The 20,495-nt window shown below is 36.8% G+C and overlaps 1 protein-coding gene and 1 non-coding gene across 3 annotated transcripts in view; both read left to right on the top strand.

Annotated features, from left to right (window-relative positions):
* RC3H1 (ring finger and CCCH-type domains 1) overlaps window positions 1–20,495 on the top strand; it is a 58,435-nt gene that overhangs the window by 27,510 nt on the left and 10,430 nt on the right. The window contains exons 9-17 of one of the 2 annotated variants that reach the window (XM_012765086.3): window positions 1,705–1,986; window positions 3,015–3,229; window positions 5,135–5,505; window positions 6,786–6,953; window positions 14,495–14,647; window positions 16,489–16,702; window positions 17,900–17,990; window positions 18,449–18,581; window positions 20,076–20,219. In XM_012765086.3, the coding sequence (XP_012620540.1) occupies window positions 1,705–1,986; window positions 3,015–3,229; window positions 5,135–5,505; window positions 6,786–6,953; window positions 14,495–14,647; window positions 16,489–16,702; window positions 17,900–17,990; window positions 18,449–18,581; window positions 20,076–20,219 (1,771 nt within the window). Of the gene's footprint in view, window positions 1–1,704; window positions 1,987–3,014; window positions 3,230–5,134; window positions 5,506–6,785; window positions 6,954–14,494; window positions 14,648–16,488; window positions 16,703–17,899; window positions 17,991–18,448; window positions 18,582–20,048; window positions 20,220–20,495 lie in introns of both variants that reach the window. The other variant, XM_012765085.3, reaches the window with a different exon arrangement.
* On the top strand, window positions 17,302–17,408 carry LOC142869701 (U6 spliceosomal RNA). Its single transcript, XR_012918275.1, has one exon. It is a non-coding gene; the product is annotated as a U6 spliceosomal RNA (small nuclear RNA).

Here is a 20,495-nt window from a genome sequence, read left to right as displayed (position 1 = left end):
AAATAAATGCAACTTAAAGCAACCTTAAAGCAACCTAATCAAAATATTTTTGGATTACCAAATAACAGAGACTGATACTAACTAATATTTGATGAAGTATTGAAAGACATCTTCATTCTTTATTAGTAGGAGTTATAATAACTTTAGAGAGCACTATAGCATTATAAAAATTTCTACTTTGCCCACCCTTTGACCTAGAAATTCTGTTTCTGCTGACTTACACAAGGATGCAAGTACATAATTATCCATTAGAACATTGTTTTAATAGCAAGAAAGTAGAATAAAATAACCTAAAATGAACTGACATAAAGGAATATCCAAGATTAAATGAGGGAAAAAATTACTAAGCAGTAGTGTATAACCCTATTTCTGTATATAACAACCTTATATGCATATGCATGTGAATATTAAGCTAATATATAGAGGGTAAAATCTGTGTGATGATATACCAAACTCTTAACAGTGGTTACCTCTGAAGGATAGTCTTCCTCCCACCCCCAGAAATTTAAATACGGAAAACTTGGAAAAATAGCATTACTCTTACGGAGGTTTATTTCTGAAATTGTTGTTAAAAATGCACTAGCAGGCCGGGCGCTGTGGCTCACGCCTGTAATCCTAGCTCTTGGGAGGCCGAGGCGGGCGGATTGCTCAAGGTCAGGAGTTCAAAACCAGCCTGAGCAAGAGCGAGACCCCGTCTCTACTATAAATAGAAAGAAATTAATTGGCCAACTGATATATATATAAAAAAAAAATTAGCCGGGCATGGTGGCGCATGCCTGTAGTCCCAGCTACTCGGGAGGCTGAGGCAGAAGGATCACTCAAGCCCAGGAGTTTGAGGTTGCTGTGAGCTAGGCTGACGCCACGGCACTCACTCTAGCCTGGACAACAAAGTGAGACTCTGTCTCAAAAAAAAAAAAAAAAAAAAAAAAATGCACTAGCAGTTGTAAATGGATTTGCTTTTATTGTTGAGGAACAAGGATCCTGGAATCTGGTGGTGGCTTAAATTTTTTTCCTTTGGTTAGATTTTAGAATCTATGTGCCTTTTACCCCACAGCATCTGTTTAAATTTAGGCTGTTATTATGTATTATTTCCATTAACTTTTAAAATAATTTGTTCTGTATAGGTACACATAACATCAACAGCTCTGAAGCAGTTACAATAAGAGCCAGTATTTTTAATTATTTAAATTTTTTAATCGAGTTAATGGTAAATTTTTCATAGTGCACAGTGGCTTTGTTTTTGTTTTATTCTTGATTTTTAACATAGAGCACACTATATCCCAAGGCATTTGAGGGAAAGCTAAAGTAAAATATTTCAGAAACTGTCTTCTAAAGATTTTTCTACTAGCTCCTCTAGTAAGTTTTAGAAATAGAAGTTTCAACAAAGGTACATTATAGTAAAAATATTTATAGCATAATTTATAATGTTATAACTATTACACATTTTTATTTTTTTTTTTATTTTGGGAACCATCTGCAGGATAAACTATTACACATTTTTATGAGGAATTTTGTACTTACACAGTATGTCTTGCTGCTTGATATTTTATGGAAAATATGCATATAGACACAGTGAATTCTCAAGTTGATTTAATCCAATGTTTTGAGAGAGATTTTCTAGAAAATACTGGTCTTACATACATTTTAATTCTTGGTTTTGCTTTCATATTTGGTTTTCAGTTTGTGTCTTTGCTTTTTCTATAGATTTCGCAAGATGAACAAGCGCCTGGTTCCCAGAAGACCCCTGAGTGCCTCTTTGGGTCAACTTAATGAGGTGGGCCTGCCTTCAACAGCTATCCTTCCAGATGAAGGTGCAGTGGATCTGCCTAGCAGAAAACCTCCTGCTCTGCCAAATGGAATTGTATCAGCAGGGAATACAGTAACACAGCTTATTCCACGAGGGACGGACCCCAGCTATGATTCCAATCTGAAACCAGGAAAGATAGATCATCTAAGCAGTAGTGCTCCTGGATCCCCTCCTGACCTGTACGTAATTTTTCCTAACTCTTACTTAAAAGTTCTTTTCTGTAAACATTAAGTAGAAGGAAGAAGGAATAATTAATGTTTTGGTTTTTAAAAAGCAAAAACGAACTGATTTCTTATGGCCTTGATTTTGTTGTTTTTTACTTTTATTTCCCATGGTAGTGATATTTATTTATTTATTTATTTTTTTGAGACAGAGTTTTGCTTTGTTGCCCAGGCTAGAGTGAGTGCCGTGGTGTCAGCCTAGCTCACAGCAACCTCAAACTCCTGGGCTCAAGCAATCCTTCTGCCTCAGCCTCCCAAGTAGCTGGGACTACAGGCATGCGCCACCATGCCCGGCTAATTTTTTCTATATATTTTTAGTTGGCCAATTAATTTCTTTGTATTTATAGTAGAGACGGGTCTCGCTCTTGCGCAGGCTGGTTTCGAACTCCTGACCTCAAGCAGTCTTCCCGCCTCGGCCTCCCAGAGTGCTAGGATTACAAGTGTGAGCCACCACACCTGACCAGTAGTGATTTTTAATAAACAGCATGCATTGGCTGGGCACGGTGACTCATGCCTGTAATCCTAGCACTCTGGGAGGCCGAGGCAGGAGGATTGCTCGAGGTCAGGAGTTTGAAACCAGCCTGAGCAAGAGCGAGACCCCGTCTCTACTATAAATACAAAGAAATTAATTGGCCAACTAATATATATTGAAAAAATTAACCGGGCATGGTGGCACATGCCTGTAGTCCCAGCTACTTGGGAGGCTGAGGCAGAAGGATTGCTTTAGCCCAGGAGTTTGAGGTTGCTGTGAGCTAGGCTGACGCCACGGCACTCACTCTAGCCTGGGCAACAAAGCGAGACTCTGTCTCAAAAAAAAAAACTGCATGCATAAAATAAGATAAAAATTTGCAAATTCTATAGGCAGGATGTCTATTAGAATAAACCATTTCCCAAACTGTGGTAATCATTTTTACTTGTTACAATTTATGTATGTTGGGAGTATTTTAGACACCTTAAACTTGACGTGCATAATCTTATTCCCTTAGGCTAGAATCTGTCCCTAAGAGTATTTCTGCCTTACCTGTAAATCCACATCCTGTACCTCCAAGGGGGCCAACAGATCTGCCTGCCATGCCTGTCACCAAACCACTTCAGATGGTCCCACGAGGTTCTCAGTTATATCCAGCACAGCAGGCGGATGTTTATTATCAGGATCCTCGAGGAGCTGCTCCGCCATTCGAACCAGCACCTTATCAACAGGGTAATGATCTTTCATTTATGTTGCTCATAAAAGTTATGAAAGCTATTCAGATAAGAGTGATCATTTACACAGTGGCCTCTTTAAGATAGGTAAATGCATTTTTTAACACTTTGGAAAAATAGACTTTTGTGGTCAACTGAATAATATGAAATAAATAAATTAATGCAATCAATATCAAACTGCTTTATCTACTAAAAGTAGTGTAGTATGTTCATATATTTATGGAAGTAACAAGTCACCCAAGTAGAAAATGGACATTTACTGAGTAAGGTAGTATATATATTCTCACCAAAATTTTCTTCAAACATGAAAAAAGAATTAATATTCTAGTAGTTGTAAACTAAACACAGTACATTTTTCTTCCTTTTAATTATAAATATTATTTTCTGGGCCCATAACATATATGAAAAAATGCAGCATATATACCTTTAGAGATTTTAACATATAGAATCAATAATGATAAAGGATAGAAAACTATACATTTGTGTGCATAGTGTATGCATGTGTGTGGTATGTATGAATGCGTTTGTTAAAAGTTGATCAGTTTTGGTGTTTAATATTGGCTTGGTAGAATTGAAAGACCCAAGGGAGATCACTGAGAACTTCAGGAATCAAAAAGACTTCATGGAAGAAATTCCCCAAATTAGAAATATTGGAAATAGAAAGATTTATGAATAGATTGCAAAGATGAGAGTCTAGAATCAAGAAGAAGCTAGGAGGCTGTTAATCCAGGTGTGAATATTGAGGCTTGAATTAATCTGGTGGGAAAGGACAATTAGAAAATAGACAAATTTGAAAAATTAGCTAGATTTAATGAGAATGCTAGGTATGAAGAATGAAGGAAAGGAGATAAACTAAAGTTTCACTTACACAATTCATATGTAAAATAAACACTGAATGATTTTAAAGCTGAAGTGTTAGATCTCTCTGTCAGAGGAAATATAGTGCTGTTATTTTTAAAATCAGAGTAGATTAAAGGTTCTCTCCATTTCCTCTTCGCAAGGCTGTCATTTAATTTTGATTCAGAAATGTTGTCTTCTCTACATTCAAAACAGAAGTTTTTAATTGATATGACATTACTGATGCATGCAGAATATGATATAACTTGATTTGTATGTTCCTTTTGACTATCCATTACAGGAAAAATCCAACTATTTTTATTGAAGTGGCCAATATGTAACTTGAAATACACTGTTTATCAATCAGTTCAATTGTAGATAACAGAAATTCTAGCTATATTAAAGCAGAAAGAAGTGCAAGAGTTAGGTGCCTACAATATTGGTGGAAGTACTAGAGAAGCAAACAATGCTGCAGAACTAGCTCCCAAGGGAACCTGTTAAAATGAAAACACAGTAGAAAACTTCTGTCCTAACTGCTGGTTCCAGAATCACATTGATAAGGTATTGCTATGACTGTTGGCTCAAGAACTCTAGAGGCAAGCAGTAGCTTTAGATCTGCACCTGCAAAGTGAACTTGTGTGTGCTACATTTCTTTTCAGTTTCACATTCAAAACTCATTTAAGTGATTGATTTGTGGAACCCGAACTTCAAGGATGTCTGTGAGATATAGTTTTTTGTTTGCCAATGTCTGCATTGCCTTAAGACACACACACCAGAAGAGGATCAAATAGTGAGAGCCAGTCTATTGTAGATTATAAGTAGATTAGTTTTTTCAGTGACCTTTTTTTTCATGCAACACTATTTTGAAGACATCAGTGACTTTTAAGGATAAGTTTTGTTTGTTATTTTTCAAAAAGCTAACCTGATTATGTAAGTAGAGGGAATGCTTCTAAAGAAATAAGTGGATTAATAAATACTTCAGTGTTTCAGTATTTTAAAAGGAAAAGTCATATAGAGAAATAGATTGGCTCATTGTTGCTTTTGGTTCCTCTTTCGTATTGTACAGGTATGTACTATACTCCACCACCACAATGTGTGTCCCGCTTTGTCCGACCACCACCATCTGCTCCTGACCCAGGTCCTCCATACTTGGATCATTATCCACCCTACCTCCAAGATCGTGTAGTAAACTCTCAGTATGGCACACAGCCACAACAGTACCCACCTATGTACCCACCTCACTATGATGGCCGGCGAGTATACCCTGCTCAGTCTTACACAAGAGAAGAGATATTCCGAGAAAGCCCAATACCCATTGAGATTCCACCTGCAGCAGTACCATCCTATGTACCAGAATCCAGAGAAAGATTCCAACAGATAGAGGGTTACTATCCAGTGGCTCCTCATCCAACTCAGATCAGACCTTCATACCTCAGAGTATGCTATGATTTTTATTCTTATGACATAGACTTAATTTGATTATTGCTTTTAGTGATTCCTTACTTTTTTTGCCATGACAGTAACCCTATGACCAATTCTTTTTTTTCTAAGAATGCTGCTTCTGGCCAGGCGCTCACGCCTGTAATCCTAAAACTCTGGGAGGCCAAAGCAGGCAGATCGTTTGAGCTCAGGAGTTCGAGACCAGCCTGAGCAAGAGCGAGACCCCATCTCTACCAAAACTAGAAAAAATTAGCTGGGCATAGTGGCATATGCCGATAGTCCCAGCTACTTGGGAGGCTGAGGCAGAAGGATGGCTTGAGCCCATGAGTTTGAAGTTGCTGTGAGCTAGGCTGATGCCACGGTAGTCTAGCCGGGGCAACAGAGTGAAACTCTGCCTCAAAAACAAAAGAACAATATAGAGACATGGGGATTTAAAAAAAGGAATGCTGCTTCTTTCTAATATTTTCATAATTTGGGTAGATTTTTTATTGTTTTGTTTTATTTTGTTTGGAGTCGAGATCTTGCTGTGTTGTCCAGGCTAGGTTCAAGTGATCCTTCCATGTCAGCCTCATGAATAGTTTGGATTACAGGTGCATGCCACTGTGCCTGGGTTGGTTATTATTTTTAAAATTATTAATGGGGGGCCAGGTGAAGTGGTTCATGCCTGTAATCCTAGCACTCTGGGAGGCTGAGGTGGGTGGATTATTTGAGCTCAGGAGTTCCACACCAGCCTAAGCAGGAGCTAGACCTCATCTCTACTAAAAATAGAAAGAAATTAGCTGGACAACTAAAAATACATAGAAAAAATTATCAGGGCATGGTGGCGCATGCTTGTAGTCCCAGCTACTTGGGAAGCTGAGGCAGAAGGATCACTTGAGCCCAGGAGTTTGAGGTTGCTGTGAGCTAGGCTGATGCCACGGCACTCTAGCCCGGACAACAGAGTGAGATTCTGTGTCACACACACACACAAAAAATTATTAATAGGGGGAATAATTTCACCTCCCCCCTACTAACCATTCTTAGCTTATGAATTATAGATGGTTTTATTAATTCTAGATCTACTTGGAAGTTATTGTAAAGTAAAAGAAACCTAAATTTAGCTCTTTGGGAAATCTTGAGAGTTTTGGAGGGTTTTGTTAGTTTTGCTTTGTTCTGTTAAAGTCTCGGTATTTCCAGTTAAGATGGATATACACACTGCTTCTTATTTAAAATATATGCTAAATGAGTTAATATGTTCTGAAATTCTTTTCAATTTTAACTAATGTTTCCATTTTCAGGAGCCTCCTTATAGCCGGCTTCCTCCTCCTCCCCAGCCCCATCCTAGTCTAGATGAACTACATCGCCGGCGAAAGGAAATAATGGCCCAGCTAGAGGAAAGAAAGGTTATCTCTCCACCTCCTTTTGCACCTTCACCAACATTGCCTCCTACCTTCCATCAAGAGGAAGTAAGCACATCAATTTTAGTCTTGTTTATCAATTTTTCCTTTATTATTTTGTGGATGTGTGTGTGTGTGTATGTGTGTATATGTGTGTGTGTGTGTCCTGTTTGAGTAATCTTTGCCTATTCGTAAGGTTATGAAGATATTTTCTTGTGTTTTCTTCTAAGAGGCTTATTATTTTATTCACATTCAGATCTATAATCCATCTAGAATTGATTTCTGTATATAATGTGTTGAGAGTCAAAGTCTTTTTTTTTTTTCCCCATAAGGATATCTCATTGACCAAGCACCATATAATGAAATGAATTTCCTTTCCCCAGTGTTCTGCAGTACCCTTTGGCATAATAAAGTGACCATATGTGTTTCTGGACTCTATTCTGTTCCATTGATCTGTTTCTATACTTGCACCAGTATCACATTCTCTTAATATAGTTTTATCATAAGTCTTGGTATGTGGTGGTGTATGTTTTCCAGTATTGTTCTTTAAAAATCAGCATGTTGAGCCGGGCGCGGTGGCTCTCGCCTGTAATCCTAGCACTCTGGGAGGCTGAGGCGCGTGGATTGCTCGAGGTCAGGAGTTCAAAACCAGCCTGAGCAAGAGTGAGACCCCCGCCTCTACTATAAACAGAAAGAAATTAATTGGCCAACTAATATATATAGAAAAACTTAGCCGGGCATGGTGGCGCATGCCTGTAGTCCCAGCTACTTGGGAGGCTGAGGCAGGAGGATTGCTTGAGCCCAGGAGTTTGAGGTTGCTGTGAGCTAGGCTGACGCCACGGCACTCACTCTAGCCTGAGAAAACAAAGCGAGACTCTGTCTCTCAAAAAAAAAAAAAAAAAAAAAAAATCAGCATGTCGATATCCACAGAAGCATCTTCTGCAATTTTGGATTAGGATTATGTTGAATCTCTGGATCTATACTGTCCAATATGGTCGTCATTAGCCACATGTGACTATTTTTTTTTTTTTTCTTTTTTCCGATGTTCTCCCCACATGTGACTATTGAGTGCGTAAAATGTAACTAGTTCAAATTCAGATGTTCTATAATCATAAGATACACACTGGATCTCACAAGAATGGAAAAACAAACACCACATGTACTCATTATTAAATTGGAATATGATTTATGATCAACACTCGTGTGTACATAAGGTAGTAAAATTAAATGGAAATCAAGCAGGTGGGAGCTGGGAAGAGGGGTGGGTAAATTCATACCTAACGGGTATAATGTATACTATCTGGGTGATGGACACACTTACAACTTTGACTCACTGTACAAAAGTAATTCATGTAACCAAAATGTTTGTACCCCCATAATATTCTGAAATAAAAAATAATAAAAAGTTAAAAAATAAAAAGAGTAAGGTAATACACTGGTCTGAAGATTTAGTACCAAAAAAGTAAAATATTTCCTTGATATTTTTAATATCTTGGGTATGTCAAGTTAAGTAAAATGTATTATTTGCTGGGCACAGTGGCTCATGCCTGTAATCCTACCATTCTGGGAGGCCAAGGTGGGAGGATCACTTGAGTTCAGGAGTTCGAGACCAGTCTGAGCAAGAATGAGACCTTGTCTCTGCTAAAAATAGAAAAAAATTAGCCGGTGTGGTGGCGTGCACTATAGTCCCAGCCATGGGGGAGGCTGAGGCAGGAGGGTCCCTTGAGCCCAGGAGTTTGAGGTTGCTGTGAGCTAGGCTGACACCTTGGCACCCTAGCCTAAGAAAAAAAAAAAAAGTAGTGTTAAAATTATTTCACTTGTTACCATTTTCTTAATGTGGCTACTAGAAATTTTAAATTTTTGTATGTGAGTCATGTATTTGTATTGGATAGTGTTGTTTTAGATCAATATGATAAGAAATGACATCTTTCTAATAAGTCTCCATGGGCTGGGCGCGGTTGCTCATGCCTGTAATCCTAGCTTTGTGAGGCCAAGGCAGGAGGATTACTTGAGCTCAGGAATTCGAGACCAGCCTGAGCAAGAATGAGATCCAGTCTCTACTAAAAGTAGAAAAAATTAGCCAGTCAACTAAAAATGAAACAAAAAATAAGCTGGGCTTGGTGGCACATGCCTGTAGTCCCAGCTACTTGAGAAGCTGAGGCAGAAGGATTGCTTGAGCCCAGGAGTTTGAGGTTGCTGTGAGCTGGACTGACGCCATGGCACTCACTCTAGCTAACCTGGGCAACAAAGCAAGACTCTGTCTCAAAATAAGTCTTCATGAACATAATGTTCCCCTGTATTTATTTGGTTCTTTTTCATACTTAATACTTACTTTAGCATCTTTCTTACTGTAAATTAAATTTATTTCTAGGTAGCTAATGTTCTTTGAAACTACTTTAAATAGAATTATTTTTGAAATTTCATTTTCTTTGTTACTAATATAGAGAAATTAAATAGATTTTCATGTATCGACCCTTCTATTTAGCAAGCTTGCTAAATTTCTTTATTCTAACATTTGCTAGTGGATTCTTTTGGATTTTCTGTGCATACATTCATGTCCTCTGTATAATAATTTTTTCCCCTTTTCATTTTTTTCTCATCTTGTACTTCAGTATAATGCTGAATAAAAGTGGTGATAGCAGATATTCTTGACTCATTTCTGATCTTTGAGTAGATGGAGCTTTTATTAATTTGACATTATGATGTTTGCTGAAGGTTATCAGATTAATGAAGCGTCCCTCTATTCCTGGTTTTGGAATTTTTTTGAATAAATGAGACATGTTAAATATTTAATTAACTCAATAATGAGGAAACCAACAGGATAGTAAAATTGGTTTAAAGAATAGGAAAGATAGGTGATAGGTAGTGAAAGTCAGAACAAAAACAAGGACAATGAAATAGGTTGCTTCATAAAAGAGAACTGGTTTGGAGAGTCATCTTCTTTGTATTTTTATAAGACAGTTCTAACAGTTATGAATGAGTGTTGTCTTACTATCTTTTTAATGTCTATATGGTCTATAATAATGCCAGTTTTTCCATTTCTGATATTAGTAATTTTTTTTCTTTATCAATCTTGCTAGGAATTTATCAGTCTTTTTTTTTTTTGAGACAGTCATTCTGTTGCCCGGTCTAGAGTGCCATGGCATCAGCCTAGCTTACAACACCCTCAAACTCCTAGGCTCAAGTGATCTTTCTGCCTCAGCCTCCCAAGTAGCTGGGACTACAGGCATGCACCACCATGCCCAGCTAAAAATTTTTCTATATATTTTTAGTTATCCAGCTAATTTCTTTCCATTTTCAATAGAGATGGGGTCTCACTTTTGCTCAGGCTGATCTTAAACTCCTGACCTTGAGCAATTCTCCACCCTTGGGCTCCCAGAGTGCTAGGATTACAGGCGTGAGCCCCTGCACCCAGCCTCCATTATCAGTTTTACTTGTCTTTTTGAAAAGCCAACTTTTTGCTTCTTTGATCTTATTTAGTTTGTTTTGTTGATTGTATATACTACCTCAGCTTATAATGTGTATATGTCTTTTTACAAGGAGTAAAATAAGTTTTCTTAGCAGGATTGCAGTTATTATATAAGGAACATAATCTTGTTCTGGTCCTTGCCATTTGAGTAAATTACAAAAAGGAAAAAAAAAATGTTAAAAAAGAGGCCAAGCTTGGTGGCTCACGCATTTAATCCTAGCACTCTGGGAGGCCGAGGTGGGCGGATTGTTTGAGCCCTGGAGTTCGAGACCAGCCTGAACAAGAGCGAGACCCCATCTCTACTAAAAAAAAATAGAAAGAAATTAGCTGGACAACTAAAAATATATATAAAATTAGCCAGGCATGGTGGTGCATGCCTGTAGTCCCAGCTACTCAGGAGGCTGAGGTAGTAGGGTTGCTTAAGCTCAGGAGTTTGAGATTGCTATGAGCTATGATGATGTCACAGCACTCTAGCCCGGGCAACAGAGTGAGACTGTCTCAAAAAAAAAAAAAAAAAAAAACATTAAAAAAGAAGGGAACAATATCTTGTATCCTTTATGTATAGAATTCTGATTCCAAATGTTGCTAACTGACAAATTATTAATGATAAGCAATAAAAATTGAAGACTGAAGTACATCACACATAGTAAACAGTAACCTGTTAGGTATATGAAGGTGATCTACTAAATAGAAGTTACTCACAGTATCTAGCTTTCCCATCTAAATACTTTGGATGAAATTTTCACAACAATGTAAGTTATTAATAAAGTCATAACATCTTCTGTTAATGTAGTTTTACTTGTAAAGTGTAAACAACTGTATGGTATTGTTTCAAAAGTTGTATATTAGAGAGAGTTGTATATCTGAGAACTTTGTTATGCCATACTGTTTTATAAAGAAATATGACATGTGAAAAGTGAGCTGATTTTCAAATCAAACATACTTAACTATTTAAGGTTCAGCTGTGTCTTTCATTGTTTGATCTTTTTTAAGTTACTTAGCCTCTGTGAACTCTGAGGCTAGGTTTCTTCATTTGGAAAGCATAATAAAGCTTACCTCATAGTGGTGTGGTAAAGATTAAATGAGACATAAGGCATCTAGCATATAGTAGGCATTCAGTAAATAATAACTATTCATACTATTATTTTTATTTCTAATAAAAATTATAGTGTTGCCTGAGTATTAAGGAACTTTATCTAGAATCATTTTAATAACTGATATTCAAAGCTATATATTTAAACCTCAGTCCTGATTACAAACAACCTACATACAGTTGTACCAAATTCATACATCATAGAAATATATAATACAGAAAAAATTTTCTTCAGAATCTCATTTTCTATAACTATTGTCAGTTTATTACATATTTCAGCTTTTTTTGTGCTTGAACTATTAATAACATACTTTTAGTTGACACATAATTGTACATATTTATAGGATCCAGAGTGATATTTCATACATGTATACAATATGTAATGATCAAATCAGGATAGTTAGTGTATCTATTCCGTCAAACATTTTTCTTTGTGTTGGGAACATTTAAAATTGTTCTAGCTTTTAGAAAATATACAGCAAATTATTGACTGTGTTCACCCTATAGTGCTATAGAACACTAGAACTTATTCCTCCTATCTAGCTATAATGTTTATCTGTTAACCAAGCTTCCCCTATTGTCCCCCTCCCCTAATTTCCTTCCCAACCTCTAATATCCACAGTTCTACTCAACTTCTGTGAGTCCAACATTTTTTAGCTCCCACATGTGAGTGAGAACACGATCTTTCTGTACCTGACTCATTTTACTTAACATAATGTCCTTCATGCTTATCCATATTGCTACAAGTGGTAGGATTTCATTATTTTTTATGGCTGAATCATATTCCATGATGTATATGTACCACATTTTCTTTATCTATTCATCTCTTGATGGACATTTAGAATGATTCCATATCTTGTAAATAGTTCTGCAGTAAACATAGGGGTGCAGATACCACTTTAGTACACTGATTTCCTTTCCTTTGGATAAATACCCAGTAGTAGGATTACTGCATCTCTCTCTCTCTCTCTCTCTCTCTCTCTCTCTCTCTCTCTCTCCCCCCCCATCTCTCCCCATCCCTCCCTCCGCCTCTCCCTCTCTCTCCCTACCCCCCTCTCTCTTCCTCTCTCTCTCCCTACCCCCGTCTCTCTCCCTCCCTCCCTCCTGTCTCATTCTGTCACCCAGGCTGGAGTGCAGTGGTACGTTCCTAGCTCACTGCTACCTCCAGTTCCTGGACTCAAGAGATCTTCCCGCCTCAGTCCCTCAAGTAGCTGGGACTACAGGTAAATGCGAACACTCCCAGCTAATTTTTTAAATTTTTGTAGCGATAGGGTCTCATGGTGTTGCCCCTGCTGGTCACCAGCTCCTGGGCGCAGGCTATATGATACCCCTGACTTGTCCTCCCAAAGTGCTGGGATTCCTGTTATGAGCCACCATGCCTGGCATCATCATTATTTTTTAATAGGATTATTTACTGTAGTACATCTTAAGGTTTTGTGTCTATGTTTTGCACTATTTTGTTTTTATTTAACCATTTATACTGGATGTCTTTTCCGTGTCAGTATATAAATTTATCTCATACTTTTTTAACAGCTGTATAATATATTACAGTCAAGGATAAAAAAAGGTACACTGTTTTAGTAGGTCATGTGTTTTAGAAACTAGCTGTTCTACCTAAAGTTTTAAGTAGAGGAAAAATAAAAAAGGAAGTAAAATATTTAAATAGTGGTAGGACAAAGAAAAGGGAAGAGGTTATGAATAATAGAAACAGAAGTGTGGTTGAAAATGAGTGATATTGGTGAGCAGCAGACCCTCTGTCAATACAGAAGGCATCAATAATGATACCCATAAAAGGGATCATTTTAGTATAGTGGGAGGCACAGAGCCACTTAAATGTACCAATGGACCCTAGGTATCAGTATGAATATATATATAGTGTGATAAGCAACATTGAGTTGTTTAATGTGAAAGCAACATTAAGGTTTAGTTCTAGCACTGCCCTATACTGTTAGAGCCTTGGTCATATCACGAATGTTGTCTATTATGAACTTGAGGAGTTTATGAGACTGTGTACCTTAAAGCACTTTGAAAATATAAAATGTTATATAAATGTGAATGTTGCAGTTTTAGTAAAAATGCTTAAAATAGCTATTCTATTAACAGATAATTAGGGAGTTTATCTTAAGGAAATAAAATTAGGCATCTTGTTATTTTCACCCCATTGAATCAAAATAAGGACCAGAATTTATTCAAGATATGAATTGTTGTTGTTAAATAGATTTCAGTAAAAAGTCACATCATCATGCACTGTATAGATCATTGACAATTATTTTTAGGCCAGGAATGGTAGCTCATGACTTTAATCCCAGCACTGTGGGAGGCCGAGGTGGGAGGATCACTTGAGGCTAGGAGTTTGAGACCAGCCTGGGAACCATAGCAAGACTCTATGTCTATAAAAAATTTAAAAATTAGCCAAGCATGATGGTGCATGCCTATAGTCCTAGCTACTTAGGAGGCTGAAGTAGGAGGATTGCTTAAACCTAGGAGTTCAAGATTACAGAGAGTCATGATCTCACCGCTGCACTCCAGCCTGGGCGCCTGGGCAACAGAGCAAGTCACCAGCTGTCAAAGAAAAGAAGAAGAAAGAAAGAAAAAAATTGTTTTTGAATGTTCTTATTTACCTGGACCTTACTGACAGAAACATGGAAGAGAGTTTAGCAAAACTATGGCCTGGTACATATTTGATTAAATTTTGACTTCATTTAATGAAGAAAAAAGGATGAGCAAAACTCTAAAATCCTAGCTTTTCCAGTAAGGCTGTTAAAAAAAGAAAAGAAAAATGCTAGCTTGATTACTTGAAAGTTAACTGAGATACTTCTTTTTGACCTTCTGCTAACAAAGTATGAAGGCTAAATATTATTCTTCACTTATTTTATATTTTTCAGTCTATAAAAATCTTCTATCATGACACTTAAAAGTCAAATAACCATCATTATGTTGCTTTATTAGCATGGTGTTCTAAGAGAGTCTGTGCTTTCTCTGTCTTGTTACTCATAGACCAATTTCCTGTTTTTGTTTCTTTTTCTTTTTTTCCCTCATTTGTAACAGTTTTTGGATGAAGACTTGAAGGTAGCTGGGAAATACAAAGGAAATGATTATAGCCAGTACTCTCCCTGGTCATGTGACACCATTGGCTCCTACATTGGAACCAAAGATGCAAAACCAAAAGATGTTGTGGCAGCAGGGAGCGTGGAAATGATGGTATGTGTGATAGCTAAGCAGTGATTAAGATAAATCAAGATAAACCAAATAAATTTTCACCTATAACAATTTAGGTACAAATAATTGAGCTTTGCTTAAGAGCTTCAGACCATATTCTATACTCTGCAATTGAAAACTATATATTTTTTGTTTTGTTCAGGTATAAATTTTAATACTTATCTAGACAAAGAACATTTATTACTTTTCTGTGCAGGTAGCAATTTCCTAATCATTGTTTAGGACCCAGATTATTTTATGTAATTAAGATCTTGGATTTCTTCAACAAAGAAGTTAAAATTTTTTTTCACAACTCTGAAGTTTAAACAATGAGGTTGAATCTAGTGAACAAGAGTAGTAGTAGTTGAGTCAAAATTATAGCTGCTTAGCTTCAAGTAAACTGTGAAATGCTACAGTTTATTATATTTGTTTTCCAGTGAAAGATAATGTAGCACCAATGTTTCTAATAACTGAGCTTAAAATATGTCAATATTTTATCTTAATTCCTTTTTTATTTTTTAAAGAAATAAAACTTTCCAGAAATAGTTAAATCCCCCTATAGTATACCTCTCTAATCTCATTTTTCTTCCTCTTTCCTTCCCTGTCAGTATACTTTATCCTGAGTTTAGTAGTTAGCATTTTCCTGGATAATTTTATACTAGAACATTATTTTGTATGTTTATAGACTTTATATAAATATATACTTGCATTTTCACTTAGCATTGTTTTCGATATGTGTCCATATTTATACCTGTGGTTCAGGTTCATTCATTTTAACTACTTTTATTAGATATTATATGATAACTGGTATCATACAATAAGTATATATAAATACGTATATAATCTGTAAAAAATTACTCATTTTCACATTGATGGACATTTAGGTTATTTTTTATCTTTCATTATTATATACAGTGCCCAGTGAACATTATTGTGTATGTCTCCTTGTGCACACACATGAAAGTTATGCTTAGAAATGGTATTGCAGGGTTTAAAGTATGCCTTGACTATTACTCTTAACCTATTTGCCCTTATTAACTCTGGGTTTAAAGGTATGCCTTGACTATTATTCTTAACCTATTTGTTCTTATTAACTCTAAAAAAGGTTTCCTAGGTTATTATATAGGTTTTCATAGATAATACTTGTCCAACTGGTTAATACCAGTATTTGGTGATAGGAGAGAAGATTTGGATGCCGATACCACTATAAGTGAGTGAAAGGATATCTACAGCATAAATATGATTAGATGCCAGCCAAAAAAATAGAGGAGGAAAAGGTAAAATAAGCCTTTACTTTTGGCTTAATGTGAGGTAACTTCATTTTTAGGTCATAGTAACCCTCTTGCTGGAATGAGATGAGTTAGAAGTAACGTAAGTATTAGCAAGATGAAACTCATTTTCTTAAGTCAGTAAAGAATAAAAAAGTTTGCAGTCTAATCTAGAAGTAATTGAAAAATTTCTCCAAATAGAGATTGAGAGTCTCTCCAAATAGACTCTCCAAAAGTTTAACCTATTGCTTCTCAAACATTAACATGTACACAAATTACCCAGGGGTCTCTATATATACTTATATAACATTTTATTTATATATATAATGTATAATACATAGAGCAATAAATATATTTTGTATATATGCAGTGGGTCATGATATAAAATTTATTTCTTACTGTGGTAAGTGATCAAATGTTTTAAAAACAATGTTTTATATAACAACTAAAGGCAGTTAATGATTTTAGTCTTACCAATAATAACATTATATTCTTGCTTAACCTTATTACAGAGCTAGAAGAGATTATGTTAGAGATCAGAGTGTGGGGTGGATTTCTCATTTTGCTTTTTATTAGAATGCGGAGAGTAAAGGAATGAGAGACCAGAGATTGGATCTTCAGAGAAGAGCAGTAGAAACCAGTGATGATGACCTCATCCCATTTGGAGACCGACCAACAGTGTCTCGGTTTGGTGCCATCTCTCGAACTACCAAAACAATATATCAGGGTGCCGGCCCAATTCAGGCTATGGCACCTCAGGGAGCTCCCACAAAATCTATTAACATTTCGGGTAAGAATCTCAGAGGTAAGCTGATATAGGGGGTTCTTATTCATAGCTACTAGGATTACCCTACTCCCCATTTACTATCGGTGCTTTCAATAATCTTCCAAGGAAGCAATTTTCAAACTTTCCATGGAATTATCCCTTTAAGAAAGGTAATTCTAGGCCGGGCGCGGTGGCTCACGCCTATAATCCTAGCACCCTGGGAGGCTGAGGCAGGCAGATTGCTCAAGGTCAGGAGTTCGAAACCAGCCTGAGCGAGACCCTGTCTCTACTAAAAATATAAAGAAATTAATTGACCAGCTAAAAACATATATATACAAAAAATTAGCCGGGCATGGTGGCGCATGCCTGTAGTCCCAGCTACTGGGGAGGCTGAGGCAGTAGGATCATTTGAGTTCAGGAGTTTGAGATTGCTGTGAGCTAGGCTGACGCCACGGCACTCACTCTAGCCTGGGCAACAAAGGGAGAATCTGTCTCAAAAAAAAAAAAATGAAAGGTAATTCTAGGTGTCTAAACTAAAATTAAATGTCTGCATATAAAGATTGCCCAGGTTCTTCTTTTTTTTCCAAGTATCGTGATTGCTGCTATTAAAAATTCTTATTATAGTGCTCGCTTCAGCAGCACATACACTAAAATTGGAACAATACAGAGAAGATTAGCTTAGCCCCTGCGCAAGGATGATATGCAAATTTGTGAAGCGTTCCATATTTTTCTCTAACCCTTCTAAGCAAGAGGCAAAGATATAAAATGTAACCAAAATGTCAAAAAAAACACCCAAAAAACATAACAAAACAAACAACAAAAACTGTTTATCTGGTGGGGGACGGGGGATGGGGGATGGGTGTGTACTTACATAATGAGTGTGATGGGCACCACCTGGAGGATGGACACGCTTGATGCTCAGACACGGCGGGTGGAGAAGGGAGGGATGACAAGGGCAATATATGTAACCTTAATAATATTTGTACCCCCATAATATGATGAAATAAAAAGAGGGGAAAAAATTCGAACAGAGGAAAAAAATAGACTGAAGTTTCAGTGGAAAAGAAACAACAAATATCAGCACATGATTACCATCTTGGTAGATAATAATCTTTCAGACAGCTGTGTGCATAATATGCCTATGCCTTTTATTATGAGTACCTTAAAAGAAGAATCAAACCTATTAATTACATCATACCACAATAAATCATTCTCTTACAGATTACAGTCCATATGGAACCCACGGTGGCTGGGGAGGTTCTCCATACTCACCTCATCAAAGCATACCTTCTCAGGGACACTTCAGTGAGAGGTATGAGTCGTTCATGTAAAAACCTTTAAAATGATTCAAATTTTCTTACTTTGTTTTTCTGGTCGGTAATATTTTAACACAATAAAACTTCAAAATTGGCCGGGCGCGGTGACTCACGCTTGTAATCCTAGTACTCTGGAAGGCCGAGGTGGGCGGATTGCTTGAGGTCAGGAGTTCAAAACCAGCCTGAGCAAGACCCATCTCTACTAAAAATAGAAAGAAATTAATTGACCAACTAAAAATATACATAGAAAAATTTAGCCAGGCATGGTGGCACATGCCTATAGTCCCAGCTACTCGGGAGGCTGAGGCAGTAGGATCACCCGAGCCCAGGAGTTTGAGGTTGCTGTGAGCTGGGCTGACGCCACAGCACTCACTCTAGCCTGGACAACAAAGTGAGACTCTGTCTCAAAAAAAAAAACTTCAAAATTTATTCCCTGTGTTCTTTCTCACCAAAGGGAGAGAATATCCATGTCTGAAGTGGCCAGTCATGGAAAACCCCTTCCATCTGCTGAGCGAGAACAGCTACGACTGGAATTGCAGCAACTGAACCACCAAATTAGTCAGCAGACCCAGCTGCGTGGACTAGAGGTACCAGCCTATAGATACTTTTTTATTCCCATTTTTAAGGGTTCTCAGAGATTTTAAGCAGAGGAACTTTTGAGATAGTGTGAGCATAAAACTTTAAGGTCTGTTTCTTAGGAGTTAGATTAGGTGTCCATTCTTCAAAGAATTCAGTACTGGGTTCAGTTCTGGGACAAGAGAAAACTTAGAATTTCTCCTGCCTGAGAATAAAAAACAGATTATATAAATAAAGTTTCCCAGTAAGTGCTTATGCTCCCATATGGCACATTTAAGTTTAAGGTCAACATATGCTTGTAGCTCTAGGATTTTTTTTTTTCATTTCTTTTATTTCCTTTAATCCTTAGCTTTTGTGAATCTTAGAAAAGTAGAAGCTTTGAACTTTGACTTAAATAAAAGTGCCTGTGTAATAAACATAATAGTAAGACCTTTCATTGTCCATGATAGATAGGTTGGGCAGGTGGTATTGTCCACCTCTTTTGATTGAAGGATATAAGTTTTAGAAAACGTAATTAAGGAACTTTTGAAATCCCTTAACTGTCATATAGGAAGACAAGGTTTTGTTTATATCACTCTTTACAGTGAAACATATTCTTCGAATATGGAAAACTAAAGACATTTAGTGGTAAATACATTGCTCCTTTCTGGAGAAAGAAATGGTACTGTTAGAACATTAATCTTTATCTTCCTACCATAATCTTTAATAATAAGTAAGGCTTTGCTTAGGGAGAAAAATCATAACTAATTTTATCTTAGACTTTCTTATTAGAAAGACCAGTAGGAGATTGTTTTTGGAACACATATGGCTTGTGCTCCTATGTAAGCATTTAGGTTTAGAAATTTTTAAAAATCTATGTAATGTTTATATTTTGTCTACTTTTGCCATTGCTTTATTTAAATTGGTTCAACATGTCTTGATTACTACTCTAAAAACCAAATGCTGTGCTTGCTTACGTTAATCTTTATTTCATTAACTTTTTTAAGATTTAGACATTCAACCCTGTAAGGCATTACCCTTTGTCCTCAAATTCATGGTTTTTTGTCTTTGAGTTTCTATCCAATAAGAATGTCAGTATTATTTGGAAGCTCACTATAGATAAAAGTCCCTGACACTACTGCCACTACTGAGGTTTCATTGAAATAAATTATACGAATTACTTCAGAGAAAATTAACAATAAAAAAAGAGGGGGAAAGATGCACACTTATAGTAGACTTCGCCTTCAAATAAGAAAATAAAAAAGAGCCATTTATACCTAAGATGAAATTACTGTTCACTAAATTTAAACCTATGTTTTGCTTTTTTTATTTAAGTAGTACTCAGAGAAACAGATGATGGTGCCTTACAGTTGAATTATTTTTATTGTCCATACCTGGGTGATAAGCTACTTGAGGCTGTGTTCTAGAATTTGGCCTGGTTATTCTAGACGTGGTGTGAAGCCTGTTGAGTTGTGTATATGCTTGGCTTTATGCACTAGGCGGTTAGTAACAGGCTGGTGTTACAGAGGGAGGCAAACACCCTGGCAGGCCAGCCACAGCCCCCACCACCACCTCCAAAATGGCCTGGAATGATCTCAAGTGAGCAGTTGAGCTTGGAACTGCACCAAGTGGAAAGGGAAATCGGGAAGAGAACCCGGGAACTGAGCATGGTAAGTGTTATAGTGGGAAAAGAGGGGAAGGATGAAGTCTTTCATGTGGTTGTGTTACAGAATGCATGGTTCTAGAGTCATCACTCCAAGTCACTGATGAGTGATTAACATTTAGAATAATTCTCATGAAGATGAGCTACCTCAGTATTTATCTTTCCTCTCCTCATTGCCATTTGGGTTCGGTGTGTTCTTACGATTCTTCATTAACTTGTAGGGAAAACAAGGTAGTTAATGGAAGTTCTTACATTTCTATTTATCATACTGATTAGGGAAGCA

This window comes from Microcebus murinus, chromosome 2 (genome assembly GCF_040939455.1).
Source record: "Microcebus murinus isolate Inina chromosome 2, M.murinus_Inina_mat1.0, whole genome shotgun sequence".
Lineage (NCBI taxonomy): Eukaryota > Metazoa > Chordata > Mammalia > Primates > Cheirogaleidae > Microcebus > Microcebus murinus.
Note: the sequence above shows the minus strand (reverse complement) of the source record. Positions and strands in the feature narration are given on the sequence as shown.